The following is a 19,468-nucleotide window of genomic DNA, read 5'->3' on the forward strand; positions in this document are numbered from 1 at the left end:
TTCAGGTGTCTTCAACAAATACCTGGGCCTTATCTAGGGGGGAACAGGATTGGAATTCTGTTATTGGTGCCACGAAGCCACCATCAAATTGAAGTTCAGGCTGAAAAAGCGCAAACCATTCCTCTTTAATCTGTGTGGGCAATCACCCCATCTCAAGATACCAAGCCTGGAGTAATTTCAGCTGACGGAGCTGGGGCAACGGCATATGTATTACTGTAAGGAAATGACACTCCTATTTTCCTTCCTTATCACAAGTTGGCTCGTCATGCTTTGTAGACTTGTACTACATGCACATACTCTGGATACATTTCTGCAGGATTACTATGTAAATACTTGCGTGTAGTAACTTTTTTTCTTTTTCTTCTCCACATAGCAGATATAGAGTACCTCAGGTATGCCTCCGCTTAAGGTTTAAATTGGACATCAAAGGAAATTGCTGCCCTGAATGTGGAAGTAACTGCACTACACCTGGGAACCTTACCAGATCTGTTGCTGACGAGATACCTCCTGTCTCAACACTACATTCACTGTTCAGAATTTGACCGCATGTGCTGCTTCAACGTGACTGCTGAATCAGCTGCATTGAGAAGAACATTTGACATCGACAGGACTTCATACATCAACTAAGGCAATGTATTTGTGCTTAATTCGTGCAGGGTGCGCTGCTGTTTGTTTTTTTTGTGGAAAAAGTGGGAACCACATAGCCTGTGGGCCTGCACCACTTTTTTTTATGGGGAACAGGTTAGAGAGTGTAGCTGCCACCTCGTGTTTTTGTTGTTCTCATGCTAGTTGTGTTGTCTGTCCATTGTGTCGTTGTGAGCTCAAGGTGTTGTTAATAGTACCGTAATATCTGTTAAATGGGGTTTTTCTTGGACACTACAGTGCTGGTGTGTGCAGTGTCAACTGGTTGCCGTTCGACAAGACTCTTTCTGAGTCAAGTGCTATTGCATGTGAGCGTGTTGGGGGTTGTGGGTTGAGGAACGAGCATGAGTTTGTTAGCAAAAGTTTTGAAACCCTGGAATGGGGGCCCGGGAGGTGCTCCTCTCATTGAGCGTCCTGGGCGGATGCAGGAGCCTTGGAATATGCTCTGGGATCATTTGGAGACCTGTACCGAGGTTGGTCTTGAACCGTGGAATACTGATAGTCCCACAGAATTATTGATGTATTGGGGACAGTTCGTGAAAACACCACAAACTAAGAAGGCACGATGGTTAAATCATATTGGTCGTATGGCAGGAGCACTTCTTTTTGCTTATAAAGTAGCTATGGGTCATGTAGGAGATTTAGAGAAGCAGATAGAGCAGTTGAAAACAGAACTACAAGAGACAAGAGCTACATCTATAGTGCAACAGCAGGTTCTACTGGTCGCAACTACTCAGTGCAGTGTCATGGAACAAAAATGTGCTGTGGTAGTAGAAAAATTTGCCGTGTGTGCCGCAAGACGGAGAAGGGGAAAGACATGGAAAGGGAAGGACATGGGGCCCCGGGTAAGGGCTATCATAACAGACCCAGGATGGGATCCAGAAAAATGGGATGGCAACATCTGGAGCACTGGTGAATCTGATAGTGAACCAGAGGACACAGGGAGAGAGAGGGAGGAAACATCCCTGGGACCTGTAAAGGCAGCCCCTGTGGTTAAACGAAAGGGAGCTTTAGACCCTGCCACTGGGAGTTGGGCATAAGTCAATACGTTAGAGGATTTTACACCAGAGGATATTAAAAACCTTATCAGCCATTATGGTCAACGCCCAGGGGAGAAACCCCAACAATGGTTAGTGCGGTTGATGGAAGAGGGAGCCGACAGTGTTTTAGTTGATGGAGAAGTATCCTTGGAAAGATATAGATCGTACCCTCACCCAGTTCCACCTCAAAGCAGAATAGGGAAGTGGCCAAGTCCCAGGTCCAGATATCCATGTAACCTGGTATGATCCGCACCCCTTTGTCACTTGTATCATTTGGTGGGGTCCCACCAATTTACAACGGGTGCAGGCTTTAGTGGACACTGGGGCAGAGGTCACAATTTTACACGGAAATCCTACAAAGCATAAAGGGGAGTCATCATCGGTATGGGGACTTGGAGAACATCCAGTCCAAAGTACTCAGACAAAAATAAAATTACAAGTAGATGATTGGCAGCCATGGGTATATCAGGTCATGATAGCTGCTATAGGAGAATACATAATTAGCATAGACATATTAAAGGGCAGCACTCTGACTTTAGATCAGCACTTAGGGGCATTTGGTACCACACGATGGTTAAATGTCTGGGTGGTACAAGTTGGACGGGTGCAGGAAGTGGCACAAATACCCGTTGCCACACAAATAGTAAACATTAAACAATACCACATACCTGGTGGGGATGAAGTCATCCAAAAAAACGATCAATGACCTTTTAGAGGTTCAGGTTTTGCGTTATGCACATTCCCCATTCAATAGTCCAATTTGGCCAGTAAAGAAACCAGATGGTAGCTGGCGGATGACCGTGGACTACAGGGGAGTGAATCGAGTTACTCCACCGATAACTGCAGCCGTCCCTGAGGTTGCTACCCTTGCGCAGCGTATACAGCAACATCCAGAATGGTATGCTGTAATAGATGTAGCTAATGCTTTCTTTACCATCCCCATCCCTAGTGAAGTGCAGGACCAATTCACTTTTACCAGTACACTTTCACCCATCTGCCTCAAGGTTATAAACATAGCCCGACCTTTTGTCACCAGGCTATCCATAGAACCTTGAAAAAGGTTATAGTACCAGAAGAGGCACAGGTTACTCAGTATGTGGATGATATACTGGTGCATGGACAAACTTTTGAGCAGACGGAAAAGTTTGGATGCTGTTCTAAACATCTTGACTCAGGACGGATGGGAAGTCAATCCAAAGAAGGAACAGGGACCTGCCCAAAGAGTGAAATATTTAGGTATCCTATGGGACAAAGGGAAACAACAAATACCGGACAAGGTAAGGGAGACTATAGCGAACTGGCCTAGACCAGAGACAAAGAGACAGGTCCAACAATTTGTCGGAGTTGTGGGGTTTTGGTGAGCCTATTTACCAGGATTGGCAGTACTGTTCAAGTCTCTGCACAAAGTAGCACGGAAAAAGAGTCAGTGGGAATGGGGTCCAGAACAAGAGCAAGCGTTTCAGACAACGAAATCAGCAGTGCAAGAGTATATGGAGTTACACCCCTTGGAGGACAGACCCGTTGAATTACAAGTAACAATAGAGGCGGATGTAGCCCTGTGGAGTCTCTGGCAGTTACAGGATGGATGGCGCTGGCCGCTTGGGTTTTGGTCTCGTTGGTTGACTGAAGCCGAAGTGCGATATACAGCATTTGAGAAAGCACTGTTAGCTGCATATTGGGTGTTGTTGGATACAGAGGGCAGAACCATGGGACATGAGGTCACCCTGCGTTCAGACGTGCCCATTGTAACATGGGCACTGGGGTCCACAGCAACTCACAAGATAGGGCATGCTCAGGAAGCTACCATTGCAAAAATGAAATGGTACCTGTAGGAGAGAGTCAAACCAGGACCAAAGGGAGTCCTGCACTTACATGTGGAAAATAGGAATGAAGAATGTGTGGGGTAAAGAGTTTTGGGAATGAATCTGGAATGCTCTGCAAGATCGTGATGTTCGTGTCTTCCACGTACATGCACACAGAAAACAGGAAACCGAGATGGCAAAGTGGAATGCTCATGTTGACCACCTAGTCAGAGTACAGAAAGTTGCCGTGGTCAGTCCTGAGGATCATGCTTTAGCTCTGTGGGCACATGATAAGTCAGGGCATGGAGGACGAGATGCAACACTTGTTTGGGCAGGAGCCCGGGGGGTTCTCTTACCCTAAGCAGTAATTCAGCAAGTTCTCTGTGAGTGTACAGTGTGTCAACTCTTAAGGGAGTGCAAAGTGCTCTCGCAGCCTGTAGGGCATTTTAAACGAGGGTCACGCGGTGGGGAAATATGGTAAATTGATTTCATTGGTCCTTTACCTGAACATCGCAGACAACACTGTATTTGCGTGGCTGCAGATACCTATTCCAGTCTAGTGGTAGCCACACCCAGTTGGTACGCTAACAGTCACACCACCATAAGGTGCTTGAGTACAATTGAACTCTACTTACGGAACACCCCTGGAAGTGCAATCAGATAATGGGACGCATTTTAAAAACCAAGCCGTGGCAAAATGGGCTGAGGATCGTGGAATCATGTGGACATGGCACCTGCCATATCATCCGCAGGGGGCGGGGCTAGTGGAACCCATGAATGGGCTTCTGAAGTTGCAACTCCGTAGACTGGGGATGGTTCATATAAAAAATGGGTGGACAATCTTGATGAAGCTGTTCGGGTACTAAACAACCGTATGATGTCACCAACCCTAATCCCATTAGTTTTAATGAAAGGAACTCAGGTAAATTTGGCATGGGTAGCACGGGATTCTATTTCAGCAACCAGTGGCACGTTGTTTACAGTCAAGTCCATAAAAGGAGGCTATATATTAATGAATACACAAACACAGTCACTGGGGGCAAACCAGGATCAATGGGTCCGGACAGGTGTCATACTGTCCTATGTGGGTCAGCAAGAGAATATCGTCTGCTATATGGTGTCATGACCAGGACTTTCTAGCCAAGGCCTGACTCTGTTAAATCCTGTGCAGGGGGATACAGCAAAACCTCTATTAATAGGACTGAAAAATACCACAGGGCATCCAATTACAGTACCCCCGATGGAATGGGTTGACATTTATCATGTGCGCCGCTTGCCTGTGATGCCCATAGTCCCAAAGTAGTTTGCAGGTGGTCAGGTATGGAACCAAGTCCCCAGGAATGAGAGCCCCGTTGCTGCTGAAATTGTGGCAGCTGACGATTCTCAAGCAGTTACAATTACAATTGAGGGGCAAAGAAAGTGGAAATGGATCCCAACCCAACATCTGAGATGGCGGGAGTAAACTGGGCAGGGGGTGGGGGCTGCTAACCTATTCTTCCCCCCCCCCCCCCCCCCGTTTCCTTATACAGGTATCCGGGTGATCACGCATGGATGGTCCCGCAACCACAGCCATGGCTACTCCTGCACTGGCCCATTCAGTGCAGGTCATGCATACACTGGCCAAGTGTATTGGGCAATATGGCAGCATCAGTAGCAAGTTTTTTAATAATGTTTTTAACATTTCAAGTTCTCTGGAAGCAATATCAGATGAACCCGAAGACAAGGAGCCTGCGTCCTGGCCCTCTCCGCAGTGAACCCTGCATGTTAAAACAAAAAAGGGGGAGATGTGGGAACAAGCTGAGTTACTCTGCACCTGTATTTAGTTAATTGGAATCAAAAAGAAGGATCGACCTTGGCTAAGTGCTTCGAGAGAGAGAGTGCTATTTCTCCAAGTGGAAAACCACTTTGAACGGTCTGCGTGATAGCGTGTGTTTGTCTCTTGCGGCTGAAGGCAGCCACCACAGGATGCAAGGTGAATGTGTGGAATTGGGGCACTGGTTTAGGACGATCCTGGGAATTATGGTTAACTAAAAGATAAACACCAGGTGCTGTCTGTACCTGTTTTAGCTACACAGGTAGCAAGAAATTGCACTGCCTGGTTGGTGAGCACCACTGGGGAACTCTATTGAGACACTACAGCGTGGTACAATTTCACATCCCATGGCTTAACATTGTCCTTTGATACCCACATGGCTCTACCCCTGGACGGTTTTTGATTTGTGGTGGCATGACACGGGTCAGTCCACCGGTCATTATATGGAGCGGGTCATACGCATTAGGGGAACTAACCATATTTATTTCAGCAATCATTAGTAGAAGAAGGTAGAAACATACTATAGCATTCTCACCCGAGTGTAAGAGTAATGTCGAGTTTTAGAATGCCAAGAAAATAATTTTTTGCTTCTCTTTTAGCACCAGGTGTAGCAGCTGAACACACTTTGGCAACATCGAAAAAAATTAGGACGCTAGTGCGGTTTTAAGTGACTTGTTAGTAGATGTAAATTTGGTTCAATGTACAAAGCTTCAAAACCAAGAAGCTGTATATTATTTCATTATTAGCCCAAGGCCATGGCTGTGAAGAACTTGATGGGATGTGCTGTATGAACTTAAGTGACTACTCCAAGTCAGTCCAATCGCACATTGCCGACTTGAATCATTTGACGCAGCAACTCCAGGTGGATGACAGCTGGAACCCATTTGGATCTCTACACTGAGGATGGACATGATTACAAAGATATTATTGTTTGGACTATTGCTGTTACTTATCTTTATGAGCATTTTATGTTGTTTTCCTTGCTTTTTACCTTAATACACAATGTTTTAGAGATGACATTTCATCAATATGCTGTTTGAGTCATTCAACAGTGGCCTGGTCCAACCACAGACCGCACGGTGGAATGTATTCGTGCTTAATTAGACACTGCTACTTTTGGTCTTCGTTTGGCCCAGCCACCTGTGAGAGTCTGTTCTTTGCCTGTTTATGAGAAAACAAACACTGATAAATGAGAACTTAGTACTTGAAGGAAGTTTCTTGTATAAACTGAAATTAACTGGTGACTGGTTATTGGCCGACGGCCCTCCAAGGGCATTTAAAAGAGAAAGTGAAGAGGAGGATGGTGAAGTAAGCCCCCAGACTCATTTAGGAAAGACCTCCTGAGATGTAGCACGCAGGCGCGGGGAAATTCCAATGTACGCACGCATGCGCAGAAGGGGTACCACTTACATCTTACATAACGGGGGGAGGGACCGAAGGCCTCTAGCTAGGCAGTGCTGGCCACACCTGCCCAGGTAGACATCACAGGTTAATTGTATAAAAAGTAAATAGCTCGTGCTGGGAGCTAACTCGAGTTTCACACGGAGGACAACGTTGCCTTTTGTGGGGACGCCCGCTATCTTGTGAGCCTGCCAATGTTCCGGGGATGCAGTTTCTGCTATGGGGAATTCTAAGCATTCTGGGATCAGTAAGACAACCTCGTAAGTAACACCTGAGTGAGTAGGGGGTTGTACTGAAGGCTTATTTCCCTCCTCTTTCCTATCTCTCGGTTTCTCATCTTGTTGGCCACTTCTTTGTAATAAATATTGTTTTGTTGAGCTTTCAACAGTGCACTGGTTTCAGTTTCGGCATTCTCCCTGCTACAGGCAACCTATCAGTGATGCCTTACTACCTGAGTGGTTTAATTCCTTGACAGGAGGACTGAGACATTTACCTTAGAGCATTATATGTTTATTCCTTTTTTCCTATATGCTCCATTAAGTGCCTCTGCAAATTACCCTGTCCTACACTTCTGACCCCAGCGGCAGTGGTCTCTTGAGCAAGGGGGTAGAATGTTGGGAGGAAAGGGTTGAAAGCAGAAGAATGGCAAGGAGGATGGTAGATTCGCTCAAGTGACTTTGCAGTCAAGGCCTGGAGAATAACAGTGTGGGAAACCCCATATATTATGCCTACTGCTGTTTACCCTCTGTTTTGAGAAGTAGAATTTCTTTGTAGAGATAACATAGGTGTTTAGAGAGACTGGAGGCATTCTCACAGACATGCTTGAGTTCCCTGTTTTGGGAGAGAGAAGATCGGTTGTTCCATCTGCCCGCCTGTGTTGATTCACACAGTGACAATGTGCTTTCATATGACTATAAGTCAATCATCCTACTTTATAAATAGTGTACAGCCCATGGCCCATTGAGCTCTCCTGCAAAGCAGCGGGCTGCACACCAGGATGTCCTCTTGAGTAGGGATGCCTCTCAATGTTACTCCTCAAGGTTCAAAGCTTCCTTACCACAATGGATGCTTGGTAAGTGATTAATAGCATGTTAACCTCTGAAATCTTAGCTAAGTGATATAGAAGATTGATTGTGCACCTATCCTTTAGACATAAACCACTGATCAAGTCTGGGACTAGGACTGGATCCAGCTGAACGTAGTCTCCTCTCTGAGAAGGAGTTTAGAAAGCAAAGGGGTATTTTCTGAACCTCGTGACTCAATGGAAGAATCTTCCCGACAGCTTTATCTGACCATGTCCTCTATGCAGTAAATAATCAAGTGTACCTTGCTGTCAAATCTTGTCAAACCACTGCCACATTTACCACTAAATTTCGTTAACTCACTGATTTATATCAATAAAGTATATTGTTGCTTCTTTCTTATGAGTGAAGTGCATCATTCCATTCATGACAAGGAAAAACTCAATTCTGCCTCGGGTCCCCTTTCAGCAAGTCACTTTTCCTTAAAGGGTCAAAGCTCATTTATGTCAACCTACCCACTGAATCCTCCAAATACTTTATGGGACTATCTATCTGTTGAAAGAATCTTAGATGATGCAGGACATATACTGCTTCAGGCCTGCTTGCACAATCCGGTCTGCGTGCTGGACGGCAGGGACCTGTGTTCTCCAGCAACAGATCTGTGTCCTTGAGCAGCAGATATCAGAAAGCTGCATAGAGGAAAACAGGGAATGAAGTTGTTATCCAGAGTGTGAGAAACCAGAAGATGGGGGGGTCTGGAAATGTGCCTTGGCTAGTAGAGCAAATAAAGTTATAGATATAGTGTGTGAAAGTAAATGTAACCAATAGAAAGTTAGAATAGAGCGTGTGAACCCTGTAGGACCCTTGATAATGTGTGTATTTTTGGAATAAAGTTGGAACATTGACTGTACCTCGATGAGGATGTGTTTTTGACTCTCAAGCTCATTTTTTGCATCTTCTCCTTTTATCTGGCGCCCGAACAGGCGATAAAAAGTGCAAAAAGGTAGAAGAATGCGGGTAGCCGATTGATCTCCTTGCGGTGAGACGCGGTTGGAGACGGGAGAGGCTGATAGCTGAGAGACGCTGGTAGCCGAAAGAGGCTGGTAGCCAAGAGAGGTTGGTAGCCGAGAGAGGCTGATAGCTGAGAGAGGTTGATAGCCGTGGGAGGCTGGTAGCCGTGGGAGGCTGATAGCCGATTGATCTCCTTGTGGTGAGACGCGGTTGGAGACGTGAGAGGCTGGACAGAGGAGTTTCGGTCGTGGGCCAGTCGGCGCGAACCGAGGTAGGAAGGGTCGCTACCTTCCCCCTGTCATTTGCTGCAAGCATGGAAGCAGAGTTTGCTGCAGTTAAAAAGTTGCTGTTAGCTATCCTTGCTAAGCAAGGTGAAACAGTAGCTGAGAAGGTATTTGACAAGCTTATTGCTTGGACCTGTGAAAACAGTTTCTTTAAAGTACCCCCTCTCCTTTTCGCCTTTGACGAATGGCGGGGTTTGGGAGATAGACTTTGGGACTTGATTACCCTCGCTGCTACTACGAAACTTCTCGGCCGTGCAGTCATCCTGCTGAAGGGGGGAGTGCGTCGCGGCCTGGCACACACTGCCCCCACCGAACTGTGTGAATTCGAACCATGGCCGCCGCCACCCCGTGCAGTTGTGGTACAGACGAACACCAGAGAGACACTATGGCCGGAAAACCCTCACGGCGTAGCAGAGCAGGGCGAGGCAGCACCGCGGGGGTAAAGCAGGAGCGCCCCAGAGCCGGTAGGAGAGCAGCCCTGGAGTAACGGTGCAAGAAAAAACCAGGAGCGGCCCCAGAGGGAAACTGGGATGGAGTAACCCCGGAAAAGTATCACTTCTTGTTGAGAAGGGGAGCAGGCTAGAAGGCTGCTTTCCCGTGTTTCTGTTAACTTTCGTGTTGACTCTGTTGTCTGTCCAGTGTGTCGTTGTGGGCTCACGGTGTTGCTAACTATGCCGTGCTAGTGGGTGTGTGTGTCTGGGTTAGGGGTTGTGCGTGTGTGTGGAGAAGAGACCATGGGTTTGTTAGTAACTGTTAAAACCCAGGGATGAGGGTCCGGAAGAGGTGTCTCAGATGACACAGGAGCATAGGAATTTGCCTTTGAGATTATTCAAACTGCCGTTGGTGCCGGTAGCCGCAGCGGAGAGGCGGTTCGGAGCTGCAGCAGCGAGAACAGACACTAAACAACTTCAGCAGGTTCTCTCTCCCTTCCCCCCCCCACGAGGGGGGGGGGGGAGAGCGAACGAGAACAGCGGTAGAGGCTGCAGTGAGAAAGAAAACCAAGTGGCCGAGAAAAGAACGCAAAATCTCTCTCTTTAGTTCTTCTACTCACTTGTAGATAACTTAAACCCAAAGACTTGCGTTAACCTGCAAGCTAGTATGCAGACAGTTTTAGGGAATTTTTCTGGGAAATGAGTATTTGTACGAAAATCTTAGTGAAATGCCTTATTCTTAGCTGTTTTACCCCTATAAAACCCTTCTGAAAAAATATCGTATTCAGTAAAAATAAAAAATCAAAAAGCAGGGTTTTGACAAAAAGGATATAAAGCCCTCTTGCAAAACTTTGCATTTGCCTTAGCAGAGAAAGAGATAAGGTGTTAGTGGCTCTCACAATAGAGATAGTTTGTTGCCAAGTAACAGAGTAGGAGACCTCCTCTGGCCAAACTCAAAAAAAAAAAAAAAAAAAGGGAGGTGTAGAACACTCCTATTTTATAGAGGCTGCAACTTTGCAATCTTCTGATTGGGGAAAGAAATATTTTTGCCTTACAGTTTGTGGGAGGAAGGGCAAAAAATCTAAAAAAACCTCTCCTGTCTCGCTTTGAATCTCCCTGCCTACAGGATAGGGGGAGACTGCTAACTTCATAGCATGATGATTTCTGTTGTTTGAATGCTTTATCTAACTTGTGCATTCCTTTACTGCATGTCTTAATTGAGTGACTCTTGATCATGTCCTGGATATTTTTCTTTATGCTCTTAATGCTCTTGGGTTCTTCACAGCACACAGACTTTGACCATTTAACACAAGCAGTGACAGTGCCTGGTGCCTGATTGTATTGCACTACCTGCTTTGTCCTACATGATTCTCTGCAGCCTTTTATTAGTAACTAACAGCCAACCACTTTGTACTATAAAACCTATTTTCCTCTTGTACAGTCAAGTTACAAAAATTCTGAAATTTGAAATTCTTTTGTGAAAATTGTTTAATAGTCTAGGCTCTATTTTGCAGAAATTCCACAGATTCATTCTGTAATCCAAACCCGTGAGATGAAACACTCCTGTTCATCTATTCCAACTTGGAGATTACGTCTACATTCAACAGTAGGATGCTGACCCCCTGTATGCTGACTGCAAAGAGATTATGATTACCTGCAACCACGGCATAGCATGCAAGTGTCCCTGGATGACCCAGTGAAGCAGGAACAGCTAGAGCCTATTCCGATCTCTTCACTAAAGATGGATATGGTTACAAAGATATTATTGTCTACCCTTTTCCTATTAGTCCTTTGTTGTAGATATTCTATGTTGTTTTCCTTGTTTTTCATCAATATGCTGCTTAACTTGTTCAACAATGGCATGGTCCAACCACAGACCATGCGGTGGGAATGTATTCATGCTTAATTGGATGATGCAAGTCCTGATAGACGGGAACTTCATTCCTGAAACAACCATCTTGTATAACTTGAGATTAATTGGTATTTTGCTATTAGTTGACAACTCTCCAAAAACATTTGACAGAAACAGTGAAAAAGAAGATGATGTTAAGACAGACACCTGAGATACAGCACGCCACAGGTAAATCATATAAAGACCCATCCTTACACGGGACACTAAACTCAAAGTCAACAAAGCTAAGCTTTTTATTCATGCAACAACTAGCCTAACAGTTTAATTTCAGTACCAAAAAAAAAAAAAAAAGGGGGGAGGGAGTGAGAAAAGATAAGTTCATGAGATGGTCTTCCTGACTGTTTCTTGAGGTTGCTTGCCTAAATAGCCAGAATTGTTTTAAACGTGGTGGAGAAGTGAAGTTTTTGAAGTTTTTTTTTAGTGACTACTGACAAGTTCTCTTTGAAGTCTAAAAGCCCATTTGCATAGAGAAGTGCATGTTTTGCTGTAAAAATAGAAGTATATATTTTTCTTTAAATTATAAGAATGTTTGTATGTATTTGGGTTTTGAACTGAACGTGAGGCAGAAATACGTTTATGTTTTCCTGTTTTCCAAGTTATACTTTCATAAAAACAAGAAATGCATAATTAGATCTTACTCATCTAAAGGCAAAACACAAGAATGATGGTTTCTCAGTCCACGGTCAGAGAACACAGTATAATACAGCTCGGAGGTATGTTTGTGTGAGAGCATGAAGTGATGGTCATCACGCATGAAAGTTGTGTGAATGTATGCATGTGAATGTATGAATATATGATTATTAATATATTCTGGTTTTGCTCACAAATGCGTAAACCATATTACCTCACATATGCATAAGCACCTTTGGATAAAGAGTGGGAGACACATAACCCTGAGTTAAATAAAGTTTCATTTGCAAAATAAAAGTTTTCAAGAACCACATGGAACAAAGAGTTGAACCAAGCAAAAGACCATCAGTCAGGCCTGGATTGTGCAAAAGAAAAAGGGGGAATTGTTGAGATAATCTTAGATGATGCAGGACATATACTGCTTCAGGTCTGCTTGCACAATCCGGTCTGCGTGCTGGACGGCAGGGACCTGTGTTCTCCAGCAACAGATCTGTGTCCTTGAGCAGCAGATATCAGAAAGCTGCATAGAGGAAAACAGGGAATGAAGTTGTTATCCAGAGTGTGAGAAACCAGAAGATGGGGGGGTCTGGAAATGTGCCTTGGCTAGTAGAGCAAATAAAGTTATAGATATAGTGTGTGAAAGTAAATGTAACCAATAGAAAGTTAGAATAGAGCGTGTGAACCCTGTAGGACCCTTGATAATGTGTGTATTTTTGGAATAAAGTTGGAACATTGACTGTACCTCGATGAGGATGTGTTTTTGACTCTCGAGTTCATTTTTTGCATCTTCTCCTTTTATCTATCCTTACACATCTTCCATTACCTCTAACTAGCCTGTTGGGAGGAAAGGGTTAAAAGCAGATTTGGCAAGGAGGCAGTAGATTTCGCTCAAGAGACTTCTGCAGCTGGGAATGCTAGACCTGGAAAAGATCAGTGTGGGAAAATCCCATTTATTACACCTACTGATGTTTATCCTCTGCCTGGTTTGAGAAGTAGGATTCCTGTGTAGAGATAACACTTTCTCACAGCCCCTGCTGGGAGAGAGACCATAAAAGCACAGGGGAGAACACAGCCTTGAAGTAATGTGCATGCACCAGGCTTGTTGTTACGTAGAGGTCGGGAATGGCCCCCACGGCATTTTTCTGCCTGCTGCTACCTAGCAGTGTAATGACCTTGTCTGCTGGCAAATAATGAAATAAACCTTTTCTTTACACTGTAGCTGTGGTTTGTGGTTGTCTCGGTTAACCTGCATCTATTAATTCTTACATAGCCCTTGACATAGAATATCTTAAATTGGAAGGGACCCATAAGGATCATTGAGTCCAACTCTCTGCTCCTCGCAGGACTACCTAAAACTAAGCCATATGACTTGAGGGCGTTGTCCAGACACTCCTTGAACTCTGACAGGCTTGGTGTTGTGACCACTTCCCTGGGGAGCCTGTTCCAGTGACCAACCACCCTCTCAGTGAAGAACCTTTTCCTAATGCCCAATCTGAACTTCCCCTGACACAGGGGAAGTTTCCATGTGCCCTATTGCTGATCACCAAAGAGATGAGATCATCACCTCTTCTTTGCTGCCCAACCTTGAGGAAGTTGTAGACTGCAATGAGGTCATCCCTTTTCCTTCTCTTCTCCAAGTTGAACAAACCAAGTGACCTCAGCTGCTCCTCGTAAGTCCTGTCCTCAAGACCTCTTACCATCTTAGTTGCCCTTCTCTGGATGCACTCTAATAGTTTGATGTCCTTCTTAATATTGAGCTGCCCCAAACTGCACCCAGTACTCGAGGTGAGCCCACACCAGTGTGGTGTAGATGGGGAAAATCACCTCCCTCGACCAGCAAGTAATGCAGTGCTTGATGCACCCCAGTACCTGGTTGTTCCTTTTGGTTGACAGGGCACATGGTTGACTCATATTCAACTTGCCATCAACCCAAACCCACAGATCTCTTTCCACGGGGCCTCTCTTCCCCTAATTTGGATGTTTTACATCAGTCCCAAACTCTGAAAACAATACTCTACAAATCTTTTTAGAAAAGATAAACAGCATTATTAATAAATAAATGTGCTTACTGTTCTTGAATCAGAGAAAGGATTATACTCATCTAGTCCTGGTGGAACATTTCTTGTCACTTGTGCAACAGAAGGATCCTAGAAGGGAAAACAGTTGTGTAAATGTATGCATATGTATACAAGCAATGAGTCAACATACATCATCATATCATATAAAACTCTAAAAAAGTTTGTTTTCTCTAAAAAAAAAAAATACATCTTTCTCTGTCCCTGAAATGACATAATTCTATCCTGAGCTTGTTAAATATCTTTATCAATAATCTGAGGGGATTCAGTGCACCCCAAGTAAGTTTGCAGACAACATCAAGTTGGGTGCTGATATGCTTGAGGGTAGGAAGGTTCTGGTTGAGAGATCTGGACAGGCTAGACTGATGGGTCCAGGTCAATTGTATGAGGTTCAACAAGGCCAAGTGCTGGGTCCTGCACTTGGGTCACAACAACCCCATGCAGCACTATAGGCCTGGAGAAGAGCAGTTGGAAAGCTGCCTGGTAGAGAAGGACCTGGAGGTGCTGGGCAACAGCTGGTTGAACATGAGCCAGCAGTGTGCCCAGGTGGCCAAGAAGGCCAATGGCATCCTGGTTTGTATCAGAAATAGTGTGGTCAACAGCATCCTGGTTTGTATCAGAAATAGTGTGGCCAACAGAGGTAAGGAAGTGATCGTTCTCCTGTACTCGATACTAGCAAGGCCACACCTTTAATCCTGTGTCCAGTTTTGGGCCCCTCACTACAAGGAGGGCATTGAGGTGCTGAAGCGTGTCCAGAGGAGGGCAACAAAACTGGTGAATGGTCTGGAACATAAGTCCTAGGAGGAGCAACTGGGGTTGTTTAGTCCAGAGAAAAGGAGGTTGAGGGGAGACCTTATTCTCTTCTACAACTACCTGAAAGGAGGTTGTAGCAAGGTGGGCATTGGTCTCTTCTCCCAGGCAACTAGCAATAGGACAAGGGGAAATGGCACGAAGTTGCACCAGGGGAGGTTCAGGTTGGATATTAGGAATAATTTCTTCACTGAAAGAGTGGTTAAGCATTGGAACAGGATCCCCAGGGAAGTGGTCGGGTCACCATCTGTTAAAGAAGAGTTCAGACCCTAGGTTCTAAGGCAGAGATGCTTCTGGAGAGGGACCCCAAAGAAATCTCTGGGCCTTTACACCCTCACAGTCTGTGCATCCGATCTTCACATGCCCTGCATGCGCCTCTTAGTCCGATGGCAATTTATAGTCCACAGTCTTCTAACACCTCATTGGATTCTTTCTCCATGTCTACATGGTCAGGTCATTAACCGCTCTTATCTTCCAGCTTGGTCCAGCCTTGGGGACCTCCATGGTCTCAACCCTTATCTGAAGATATCCAGTCTTTCTCTGTTTCCTCCCCTGCTTAGCCATTCATGCTGACAGAGTTCATTTAGAGTTCACCTACACTAAGTTTTGAGCAAGGCCCACTCATGCTAAGCTGTAAGCAAGTTACAATTCAACTTAAACCTACACAATGAATTTCTAATATTCTATAAGTAAACTTATTTTAATCCCCAACACCATCCCCGGAAGTGTTCAAAAAATGAGTAGACATGGCACTTCACGATACGGTTTCATGGACATAATGGTATTCAGTCGAAGGTTGGACTTGATGATCTTGGAGGTATTTTCCAACCTTAATGATTCTATGATTCTTATAAAACTAGATTAATACAGTCTAAAAGAAACACCATCTGTCATATATTTGATGTGTAAGGGAAGAAAGTTCTCAACAGATAAGGGAAGAAAACTGTATCTTTCCATGTTGACCACTGGATTCCACAACTATACACCCAAAGAGCACAACAAAAGGAAAGAGTTTTCTGTAAACTCTTGGTTTTCCCTACCCAGAAATACCTCCAACACCTTCAGCAATAGGAAAAGCATTTCAGAAAAATGAAGCTGAGGAAACAGTGTTCCATAATGCCAAAAGCACCTCCAGTTCAGCTTCTGCATGAACTGGTAATATTAACAAAAAGATGTAATTTTTTCCTCCAATGAACTCTACAGTAAAAGAAACTACTTAAGGTTTAGTTTGAGAAAACTTCAGGAATTAAACACTTTTCTGTGCTAGAGACAGTCTGGTTTGATTCTGCAGAAGAGCAGAATTGCCCACTATCATAGACCACTCTAACTTCATAAGAAAAACTGTACATATTTCATGTGATGCCTTGTTTCACTACATTGTTTCTGTGGCTTAATTTAATGGTTTTGCATCTTCAGAACATAAGAATGGATGGACTACCTGGATGTCCAGGTGCAGGTTGCTGGACTTGGAATTGTTCTGAATACATACAGTGCAGTGAACAACTGATGCCCACAAGAACTGCACTTCATAATTCAAAACTACTTACAATATTTCTAAAAACATTAGACCTGTCATCCCAAGGAATAGACAAAATTACTGTGAATCATTCACCTTACACTCATTACAGTTCACTTTAAAAATGGAGCCAACGTCAACTCATCTAGATGCAGCAAGAATAACTGCAAAGCCCTCGTACTTATTGCTGCAGAATAATGAAACACTGAATTTAGAAGTTAATCAGAATGTGAATAATGAGCATGTAAAACAAATGCTGTGCAGGACCACATGCTCAAAGAAAAAGTGGTATTTAAATGAATACTATCAAATTTGTATGTGTCATGACGTATCCTAGTGGTTAAAAAAGTGAAAACTATAATATTCTATAGAAATAAGTAAGTCTAGGCTGGCATAACTTATTTTTCCATATTTGATATTTCAGTTAGATAATAAAGGTAAAATGCATTATTTTTTAGTTATTTTTGTTAATATTAAGAAACAGAAAAAAGCCACAAATACAAGTTCCAATAGATGATAATATACAGACACCAACACAAAGCTGCAGCGTGGCTGGAACCACCAAATATCCAGAGACCTCGACCTGCTCCATTATTTAAGTGATTAAAAATTTGGTTACCCTCTGCAAATACAGAAAATAGATAATTTCTGAGACAGATTTTAAATATCTGATGTCAGCTGTTGAATGCAGCAACTGTAAAATGCCTGATCCTATCTCAGACTGAGAAGGCTATGTCCTAGTGGGCCAGTACTTCTGCCCAAAATGGACCTGCCCTTGCACTAACTCCTTGCCACAACCTGATTGTCTTCAGCCACCCAGCCAGTCCCAGTCTCTGCTCCTTAGAGTGCTGATCCCAGTAATTATCATCTTGCTCACCTAACTCCTTGTTCCCTCCTTCCAGTTCACACGTCCTTCTCCAGCCTTATCTCACCCAAGCTCCTGCCAGTTCAGCACCTTGAGTTTCTAGTCTTTTTATTTAACTATTAGTCATACTGACCAGAGCAGAATTTAAGTATAGGACATTTTTCATACCCAGATATTGCAGCTATTGGTGAGCTGAAGTCACACAGTCATTTCAGATGACATTTTAAAGATCTGAATTAGTTCAGGAGACCGGAGTTTTAACAAATCAGCACAACCTAATTAATCATTTTCCATCTAATCTTTCATTTTACCTGCTCCTTGTAGTCTCTCCCCCACAATATCAATCTCAAAAGCAAAGATTAGAATCACACTCTTGGAATCATGAGGAGTCATGTACAAGCATCACCCCAGTATTACATCAGAAAAGGAAAAGTCAGTTGAGAAAAAAACCCAACCCAACCAAAACCAGAAAACCACAACACATCTATATCATACATATAGAACTATTAAAAATGTCTCCTGTGATAGTGTATTGGGTTTACATGGCAAGGTTTTGGTAGCCAGAGGGGGGGCGGGGGAAACTACAGGGGTAGCTTCTGTGAGAAGCTGCTAGAAGTTTCCCCTATGTCAAATAGAGCCAATCAATGCCAGCTGGCTCCAACATGGACCCGCTGCTGGCCCCAACATGGACCCGCTGCTGGCCAAGGCTGACCCAATCAGCAATGGTGGTAGCACCTCTGGGATAACATATTTAAGAAGGGGGACCGGGAGGCAAACTGCTGCCCAAGATCAGCCTTAAGTGAGAATATGTGAGAGAAACAACTCTGCAGACACCAACGTCAGTGAAGAAGGACGGGGAGGAGGTGCTCCAGGCACCGGAGCAAAGATTACCCTGCTGCCCGTGGTGAAGCGTACCGCAAAAAAAATAAAATAGCCACTGTCTCAAAACCAACATTTTGTGATCAATCCAAGCAAGCAAATACTTAAAAAACCCCCCACCTATTCTATCAACTAAATTTCTTTACTTCCAGGAGATAGTAAAACAGAAAAATAATTTTATTTTAGACTTCCAAAAGAATTAACTATGCAAAATACTGAGCAAACTAGATGTTTCTTCTTAACCTTTATCTTCCCAGAGAACATATTTTTGATTCAACATCAAGTAAGAATATCTGCTGTAATCTTTTTATTAAAAGGCATAAGAATAGTCACAGGGAATCTCACAAGTAGATCACAAAAAATTAGTAAAATCAAAATATTAAAGAAAAAATGGCATCTATCTTCAGGCCTTGGCAAAGTCTTCCACGTGATGGCCCCCTCTCCTTTCTCTGCCATACTAGTCTGTGATTTTACACAAGCACAAGAAGCGGCTTCAAAGGTAAGGAAAATAAATAATCTCATCATACATAAAATTGTTCCCCCCTCCCAAGGCCAGCACTACCTGCCGCGGCTGAGAACGGCCCCCCAGCACGCAGCAGAGCCGATACCACTCCCTCCCTAGGACGTCCAATAGCTTCGCGCAGCGTGCTCTGCTCTCGCCGCGGCACCGAGGAAGGCTCGCGGCACCCCTGTCACCCGCCGCCTCACCTTGAAGGGGTTATTGAGGTCCGGGTCAGCAAAGGGATTGCTATCGAAGTCCGACATGGCAGGCGCAGGAGGGTCGCTACAATCACTGGGTGGCCACTATCACCAACCGCTGAGACCCCAGTCCAACCCCGACCAGCCACAAAGCAAAATGGCTGTCCCGGAAGTGAGATTGAGGGACGGAAGCGCCCCGGAAGAGAGAAAGAGCGCCCACTCCCAGGATGAGCAGGAGGGAGTAGTGCCCAACACCGGAGGAGGAGCTTCAGAATTAGAAAAGATACATGATTAGCCAAGGATGTCCCCCTCAACAAGTTCTCTCTACACCTTGCTTTCCAAATAGTAGAATTTATTTTTTTGTGCTAGGTAAGAATTACCTACTTGCAATTAACTGTTTCTAATTTTGGTACAAGATACATCTCATAAATACATCAATTTGATTTTTAATATGCTAATAAGTAAGTTCCACTATTGAATGAGTGACTTTAGATAAAAATTCACCAGCCTCACAGAATTGGCTGTTTAAACTTCAACAAACAGTAGATTTCAACTGCCTGTGCGAGTACTGTACTTGTATGCTCGTGTTTAAGAAATCTTGTGTAAGGAAACTGAAATTCCTTCAAGTCCTGGTTC

General features: G+C 44.2%; 1 protein-coding gene across 3 annotated transcripts in view; it reads right to left on the reverse strand.

Annotated features, from left to right (window-relative positions):
• The window catches only part of LOC113958937 (secretory carrier-associated membrane protein 1-like), a 78,101-nt gene extending 59,200 nt beyond the window's left edge, over nucleotides 1–18,901 (reverse strand). The window contains exons 1-3 of one of the 3 annotated variants that reach the window (XM_027667576.1): nucleotides 18,842–18,901; nucleotides 14,058–14,135; nucleotides 13,059–13,061 (exon numbers count right to left, since the gene is read on the reverse strand). In XM_027667576.1, coding sequence (XP_027523377.1) covers nucleotides 13,059–13,061; nucleotides 14,058–14,135; nucleotides 18,842–18,898 — 138 coding nt within the window. In that variant the 5' untranslated portion in view covers nucleotides 18,899–18,901. The remainder of the gene's footprint in view (nucleotides 1–13,058; nucleotides 13,062–14,057; nucleotides 14,136–18,841) is intronic. The other 2 variants (XM_027667577.1, XM_027667578.1) reach the window with 2 other exon arrangements.
• Nucleotides 18,902–19,468: the final 567 nt, after the last annotated feature.

The sequence above is a fragment of the Corapipo altera genome, unplaced genomic scaffold (genome assembly GCF_003945725.1).
Source record: "Corapipo altera isolate COAL_440 unplaced genomic scaffold, ASM394572v1 60972, whole genome shotgun sequence".
NCBI lineage: Eukaryota > Metazoa > Chordata > Aves > Passeriformes > Pipridae > Corapipo > Corapipo altera.